General features: G+C 45.1%; 1 protein-coding gene across 1 annotated transcript; it reads left to right on the forward strand.

Annotated features, from left to right (window-relative positions):
* Positions 1-2,508: 2,508 nt before the first annotated feature.
* Positions 2,509-3,879, forward strand: LOC147967727 (aspartic proteinase CDR1-like). The gene has a single exon (XM_087523226.1). The coding sequence runs from the start codon at positions 2,509-2,511 to the stop codon at positions 3,877-3,879; it is 1,371 nt and encodes a 456-aa protein (XP_087379352.1).
* Positions 3,880-8,504: the final 4,625 nt, after the last annotated feature.

The following is an 8,504-nucleotide window of genomic DNA, read 5'->3' on the forward strand; positions in this document are numbered from 1 at the left end:
CATCCTCAGTCGGTTCCAAATATCTTTCGCATGAATACACTAGAATAAGAGGTGTCTAATGTCCCCGCAAGAGGCAAAGTTTTACTTTCGCGAGAGGCACGGCCGTGCCTCTCGAAAACGAAAAAAATAGTGCTTTTTGTTTTTCTTTCTTTCATGAGAGGCATGGATTTTGCTTTTGCGAAAGGCATGATTGTGTTTTCACGAGAGGCACGGCCATGTCTCCTCGGAAACGAAAAAAATGTATTTTCTCTTTTTCTTCTTCCGTGAGAGGCATGGTTTGCTTTCACGAGAGGCACGACTGTGGTTCGTGAGAGGCACGGGCATGCCTCTTTCGAAAAGGAAAAAACCCGTGCTTCCGGTTCGGTTTTTTCGTTCGGTTTTTTTGTGAATTTTTTTCCGTCAAAACCTATCAACATAGGATCTAGTTTTGAAGATCTCGACGCGAGAAATCCAATGGTGAAAACGGTTTGAGATTTGGACGCACGGTTAAAGAGATAAAACATCTTGAATAAACGAATCTACGAAAAAAAGAAAAAGTCCCAGATTGTGACAAGTGGCGTGCAGTCACTTATTGTAATCTTGGAAGGTGGGAGTGATCTTTGCAACGAGTATTCGTTAACTAGTGATTTCAACGTATTGGGACGCGTCTATATATTGCTTACATCGATGTTTATGCTGGGACCTCCTATACAACGTATGAGGCACCCCCGCTTGCCCTGTTATGCGCGGGGCGGGGCGGGGCAGGGCTCCCCCTTTTTTTTTGTTTTCAATTTTTTACTTCCCTTTTTTTGTTTTTGTTTTATTCTATATTAAACTAATTTGGGGTTGGTTCTAAAATTTGAAAACATTGTGAACTGTGAATTGTCAAAAAACAGTTCTTGAATTCAAAGATGTTTGCGATTTGAAAGAATGAACATCTTTTACTTTGATGAAAAAAATTATGAGCATTTTTTTAATGATGAAATTTTTTTCAATATTCATTGCGGAAATTAAAACGTTCATAATAAATATGTTTTATTGTGAAGATGGAAACGTATGTAATTAAATGCGTTTTTATGGAGATGAAACGTCTGTAATGCGTTTTTATGAAGATGAAACGTCTGTAATTAAACGCGTTTTATTGCTGGACCGTTCTCCTACCCGACTGGCTATATATATGAGGCATCGCAGCTCAGCTTCATGCGCTTCACACCTCCACTACTCCCTGGTCGTTCCTTTCACTGCTGCTGCCCTCGGTGATCCCATCCCGTCTACCGCGTACACGGCTGGCGGGAGAGCAGGCCTCCGAAACTCCGCTTCTCCAGATCCTGTACGGGAGAGAGGCGATTAGATTTTTGGGGAGCGTCTCCTACGCGACTGCTCGTCTTGGTTTAACTACTTCATCTACGTCGACTACTTCTGTGTCACCTTCGTCTTCACCATGAGCATTGACTCCGATCATGCGGCTGCCGAGAAGGCTGCTGCGGACAAGAGGATTGCAGACGAGGCCGACGCCTCCGCTGCTGCTACGGCCGACTGGCCTACTGGAGGGTATAACACATTTACACCGCTCCTGTTTACTTTCATGTGTGCAGTACTAGTAGTTTGCATAGATATTTCTACTATCTGTCTAGTACGTGCGTACATCATCAAAATTCAGTATGTCATTAGCACTGCCTATATCATGTTCATGATTTATTATTGAATTAAATTAATCAAACAATTGCTTAATTTCTCAACAAGCAGTAGCTACGACAGGCTAGGTACACGATCCAGGTAGGCTTCAAGCACTGTAGCTACAAATGCTACAGTGACGGCTACAGCCAAGCAAGGAAACTAGGCCCACACCCCACGCGTCGGCCTGGGCTGCCTGGGCCCTACGCCGCCCCTACGTCTAAGTTTCTATTCTTTAAACTGTTCGCGCTGTGAATATTCACTAGCAGTTAACTGGCCCAATGATTAGCCTCTCTGTGTGGACGCGCGAGGGCGCGAGATCCAGTCGAGGTCTATTTTTGGCGGTCTCTTTTCGCGTTGCGTGGTCGTGGGCCGGCCCATCCAGCCGCATTGCGGGCGCCAATTACCTTGTGCGCCGCGCAATAGGAGGTCTTCTAAAACATGGCCAGATGAAAAAAAGGGAAGAAAATAACAAAGGAGAAATATCAAATCAGTTCAATCGTTTCCATTTCTTTTTTTGAGGATCAATCGTTTCCATTTCTGAAAGGTCTAAAGTTGATGCCTTTTTTTGCTGAGGCTGGCGGAGAAAAAGAATCAATTGATCACCTGCCCCGACTCGAATGATTCATCCTAAATTCCTAATTAACATGCATGTACTTACCACTAATCATTTGTTGCGTCAACTTAATTACGGCCTCCAAGTATAGTAGTACCACTGATCTCTCGCTAATCAAATCTGCAATTCCTGTAAAAAAGAATCCTTAGTTGCCACTTTTGAAACACACTGCCCGCTATTAATACTGCCCTGAGAGGAAGATCGAGTTAGGAACTTGGGAAAGAATCAAAAGCAAAGCAATGGCGTGCACCATGTGTCGCCCCCTTTCGCTCCTTGGCCTCTTCCTCATCCTGACGCCGCTGCTGTGTGGGTGCACCGGCGGCGGGTTCAGCGTGGAGCTCATCCACCGGGACTCCCCGAGGTCGCCGTTCCACGACCCGTCGCTCACCCCGCGCGCCCGCGTGCTTGCCGCCGTGCGGCGCTCGTACGCCGGCTCAGGCTCTCCTGGCCCTGACGGCGCGGTGTCGGAGGTGATCTCAGGCACGTTCCAGTTCTTCATGTACGTCAACGTCGGCACGCCGCGCACCCGGATGCTGGCCCTCGTCGACACCGGCAGCGACCTCGTGTGGCTCAGATGCACCAACGGTTCTGCTTCTCCGGCACCGCCAGCAGCAGCAGCCGGCGGGACGAGCAGCGTGTTCGACATCTCCTCGTCGTCGACCTACGGCCGCGTGGGCTGCCAGTCCGACTCGTGCCACTCGGTCCACGGCACATCCTGCGATGCCACCTCCTTCTGCCAGTACAGCTACTCGTACGTCGGCGGCTCAAACAGCAGCGGCCTCGTGGCCACGGAGACCTTCACCTTCGACGACGCTCCCGGCGGCTGCACGGGGTGCCGCGAGCGTCCGCAGCTGCAAGTGCCCAGAGTCAACTTCGGGTGCGCCACCACCGCCAACTTCCCCGGCTACGGCATCGTCGGCCTCTCGGACGGGAAATCTTCCCTGATCAACCAGATGAGCGCCGCGACGTCGCTCCCCCGGAGGTTCTCCTACTGCCTCACGCCCTACTTAAGCGACGTGTCCTCCGCGCTCAACTTCGGGTCCCGCGCCACCGTGACGGAGCCGGGCGCGGTGACCACTCCGATGGTGCACTCCCCCGTGCACGTGGAGGCTTTCTACACCGTCGAGATCGTGGCCCTCAGGATCGGGGGCTCGATCATCAAGCTGCCGAAGCGGTCCCCCGTCATCGTCGACTCCGGGTCGCTGCTGACGTCCCTCGACAAGGAATTGCTGGACCCCGTCGTGGAGGCGGTCACCGGGAGCATCAAGCTCCCGCGCAAGCCGCCGCCGTCGCCGAACCCGGAAATGTTTTCGGTGTGCTACGAGGCGGACGGCATGAAGGCGCTGGAGAAGGTATTCCCGGACGTGACGTTGGAGCTGGGCGGGGGCGCCTTGCTCACGCTCAAGGCGGAGAACTTGTTCATGGACCTTCTGCTACGGACCGTGTGCTTGGCCGTGGTGCCGGTGACGTATGAGGGGTCGGTGCCGACGATCGGCAGCATCTTGCAGCAGAACATGCACGTCGGCTACGACCTCGACAAGCGCACCATCACCTTCGCCCCTGCCGACTGCGCCACCTCCTACCCCTCTCCTCCCGCCTCATCTGTGTAGCTAGCTAGCTAGTTAAGTAGGAGTAATAATCACCATGTCTTCTAAGGTCTTATATATACATAGCATAGAGTGATAGAGAGAAAAAGAAAGAAAGAAACTCTTCAACAAAGTAGTCCAGCTTTTGTACGCACATGTGTTTGGAAGGGAAAAGAACCAAAGCAGAGTAATAACAAACAAATCCTGGGAATGTCTGTTTTACATTCGACTGAAATCCAATTCGCTTTCAGTCAGATTTTTCAGCGACACTGAGTTTAACAAGTGTCACATGTCGTCCGTTTTGTTCCTGTCCCCTGAATGTCGATGCCCTTGTCCCACCCCCATCAAACAAGGAACCACGGGCGGAATTCCTCCAAGATCCAGAGGGCAAACCTGGAGAAAATCGTGGATGCCAAGGTGAGAGATCCTCTCCTGGCAATCTTCTTTGCAATCTTCTCTACCTCCCTGTGAACAGTTCCCTCTCCTACTTTAGAATCTACATGAAAAGTGCACATAAAAAACAGAGGAAATAATACTAGCATTACTTTGCAGGAAATTAAGAAAAGCAGATTTGAAAAGGAGAATAAGGTCATGGGATCAACATTGACATGAAAAAACATGATCAAACTCCCCCTTTACATAGTACAGGAAACATAAAACAGGAACTCTACTAAGATTAGTCAAATTACTGTGAGCAGATATCATTTTAGCAAATTACAGTGACTTTTACAGTGCAATTGCAGTATTCACAGTAGAATTCCTGTAAACTTACAATGCTCATTTATGGTAGAATTACAATGAAAAGCCACTGTTCCAGTGACAATTACAATGTAATTGTCTGCTAAAAAAATTACAATGTAATTTACAATAGGATTACAAAGTAAATTATTACAAGTTACAGTGACATTTTATACTTCTTCCGTTCCTAAATATAAGTCTTTTAAGAGAATCCAATATAGACTACATACAGAGCAAAATGAGTGAATCTACATTCTAAAATGCATCTATATACATCCGTATGTGGTCCTTATTGATACCTTTAAAAAGACTTATATTTAGGAACGGAGGGAGTAGTAGATTTACAGTGTAAAAACAGTAATCATCTTAAATCATGCCTGTAAAACCGCATATCAACTTTTTACACTGTAAAGACCTTATAAGTACAGTGAAAATCAAAAAATAAGTAGAGTCCCCTTGCTCAAAAAATACTAGTGAATGCTTTCATTATCTTAAAAAATTCCAGCATTAAGAAGGTGAAGCAAACATTCAAGGACAGGAGTCATACAAGCAAGATGAAGATGCACTCCTTCATGTAAGATGAAGCCAAAATGACTGACTTAATTCTTTTGCTATTTGACCCCAGTAACTGTCATATCCATACAGAAATATAAATCTTAGAGTAGAAAAAAAAACACCCATTACAAAAGTAATTCACTGAAATTACACAGGGAAATAGAGTGTAAGTGCACTACCATCACAGTGTAATTACATAGAATAGAATCCAAAATAAAGAACTATAATTACAGGGACATTACAGGTTACATAGAATCCAAATGAATTTACAGTGTAAATACACTGGAAAAAGGACTGGAAATTGCAGTACATAGGATAGTAAGTTACAGGGTTAAAAGGATGAGCAAAGGATGAATCAAACCAGAATCACAACCAATATGCCTCGAGAGATCAGCAAGTGAGATCCTCAACAAAAATTGCCATGCGTCTCTGCCTCCGAGCTCGCGCCGCTGGAAATGGGGAAGGAAACAGACAAAGGCAGCTAGAGAGGGTAGAAAAAGAAAATTTTAAAATAAAAGGGATAGCCTGAAACAAGGAGACACGACGTGTGGTATCAACGGGTCTCACAGCAACAGTTTGCGGGTCCGATAACGACCAAAACAGCCTGAGCGCTAAAAAGAAAGAGAAAACTACACGAATCCTAACAGAGGGATCGAACGGACAAAAATTTGAATGAAAGCGATTTGATTCAAAAATGTTTGTGAAACTTTGACAAATGTTCACAAATTTAAAAAGTGGTTGAAAGTTGAAAAATGCCCACGAATATGAAAATAGTTCATGAATTCAAAAAAATGTTCACCAAGTCAAAAAAGGTTCTGTAATTTTAAAATTGTTCACAAATTTTAAAACTGTATGTTAATTCAAAAAAAGATTTCGGGCTTCAAGAAATGTTCATAATTGTTTTTAAAAAAAATCATTACTTCAAACAATGTTCATGAATTAAAAAAAGTTCATGATTTCGCTAATTTCAAAAATTGATCACAGTTTGAAAAATGTTCATAAATTCAAAAAAATAGCGAATTGAAAAATGTTCATGAATTCAAAAAAGTTAGCGAATTCAAAAATGTTCATGAATTTCAATAAATGTACGTGTGTTTTAAAAAGTTAAACTTTCAGAAAAATGTTCACGAGTTTGAAAAATATGTTCATGAATTTAAAAAAATCTTGAATTCAAAACATGTTTGTGATTTTCAAGGTACAAAGATATACAATTTCTATATCAATATACAGTTTTTGATAATCTTCACACCTTGAACTTTTGTATATCTGAAAAAATGTTCATGATTTAAGAAAAATGATATAGCTTTATTTATTTTTTACAAAACTCCATGAAAAGGTCAATTTTTCGGATGGTGAGTGTTCCATGGAATCACACCTCTAGATTCTATCCTAAGAAACCGACACATAGGAACCGATGGGGCATGGCCAATTCATTGGGGTGCGGGGACATTAGACACCTCTTGTTCCAGTGTATTCATGCGAAAGATCTGTGGAATCGACTGGGGATGATACATATACCTTCCCCCTTAATCTCCAATCAAAACCAACCTGGCTATAAAAAAAACCCGTAAACCTATGTATGCGTAGCATTACTCGTCCGCATACGGCCTTCCACAAGAGCTGGTTCGATAATAGAAAAAACAGACGTTTGAGGTGATACGCCCACATAAAACGAAAAGAAAAAACCGCTCCGCACGCCCGCACGACGACCTTTCGCCCGCTCCTCCTCCCAACGGACGCCAACATGGGCGGGTCTTTTCGCAAACTGGCTTTGTTTCTTGCCCTGTGGTTTGGATATGGCCTTCACAAACGCCGCCCACTGAGTATAGATGTCATCAACAAGATAGTCTCTCATGTTGTAGTCATGGTCGTTGATAGTGTAATTGCACGACGACGATTCCCATTACAAAGCCTCTTGGACATGGGAGATTGTTGAAGCACATTGATGTCGTTGCGAGAACCCAACACTCCAAAGAAAGCATGCCAAATCCATAAGTCATGTGATGCCACTGATTTTCAGTATGATGGTGACCTCTTTGGTTTGACTTTGATACATTTCACGTAAACCTTTGGGACATTTCTTTCATTGCCAATGTAGACAATCAATTGATCTGAGCATTTTTGGAAACCCTCTTGCCTCTTCAATAGCCAACAACTTTTCTGTGTCGTGCACATTTGGTTATCTCAGATACTCTGCTCCAAACTCCTGCACCACGGCGCCAGCAAACCTGACAATATTCTTCAGGCTTGTGCTCTCCCCCATCCGGACCACCTCACCAGCGGTAGTACCAAGTGGAAGTATCCTCAGAGCAGTCATGCATTTATGCTTAGCAGAGAAACAGAGTTGGTCACAACAATCCCTAGTGAGCTTGAAATAGTCATTGAGCGCCTCCACAACCTCCACAACGCTCAAACATAACGGTTTGTGCATGCGAAAATGGCGGCGAAACCATGGATCATCAAGGAAAGTTGACTTCGGAGCAAAGATTCTTTGTACAATAGCCGTGCTCCGGAGACCCTATCCCGATTGATTACTCTTCCCCTTTGATTGAGCCCTTGAAGTTGAGAATATGCTCCACCTGCCGGGCCATTTCTTCTTGCATGCTCATGAGCATGATCATGTCCACTTCTTTGTCCGAATCCGATGAATCGAAGAACTCACCTTCATCATTTATCCAGCTCCGTAGGTCCATACACCTCGTCCGACGAAGCATTGGAATCCACCATTTTTCGTATGAATAAATCACAAAAAACCGGGGTGGACAACGTGTCGAACACAAAGCACAATGGCCCAAAAGTTGGCAGACGTATTGCGGTGGCGTTTTGGTAGGCGCCGATGTCAGCGACGGCGAGTGATACGTCCATTTTGCATCATGCATTTATATCGATATTTATTGCATTATGGGCTATTATTTCACTTTATGTCACAATACTTATGACTATTCTCTCTTATTTTACAAGGTTTACATGAAGAGGGAGAATGCCGGCAGCTGGAATTCTGGGCTGGAAAAGGAGCAAATATTAGAGACCTATTCTGTGCAACTCCAAAAGTCCTGAAACTCCACGGAACATCTTAAAATAAATAAAGAGAAATCCTCGCCAAAGATGAAGGCCAGGGGGCCCACACCCTACCTCGTGGGCCCCCTGGTGGCTCTCCGACGTCCATCTTCTGCTATATGAAGTCTTTCGATGAGAAAAAATCACAGGGAACCTTTCGGGACGAGACTCCGCCGCCATGAGGCGGAACCAATCTAGAGCTCCGGCAGAGCTGTTCTGCCGGAGATACTTCCCTCCGGGAGGGGGAAATAATCACCATCGTCATCACCAACGCTCCTCTCATCGGGAGAGGGCAATAT

This window comes from Triticum urartu, chromosome 5A, assembly GCF_056163025.1.
Source record: "Triticum urartu cultivar PI428250 chromosome 5A, HENAU_Tu73, whole genome shotgun sequence".
NCBI lineage: Eukaryota > Viridiplantae > Streptophyta > Magnoliopsida > Poales > Poaceae > Triticum > Triticum urartu.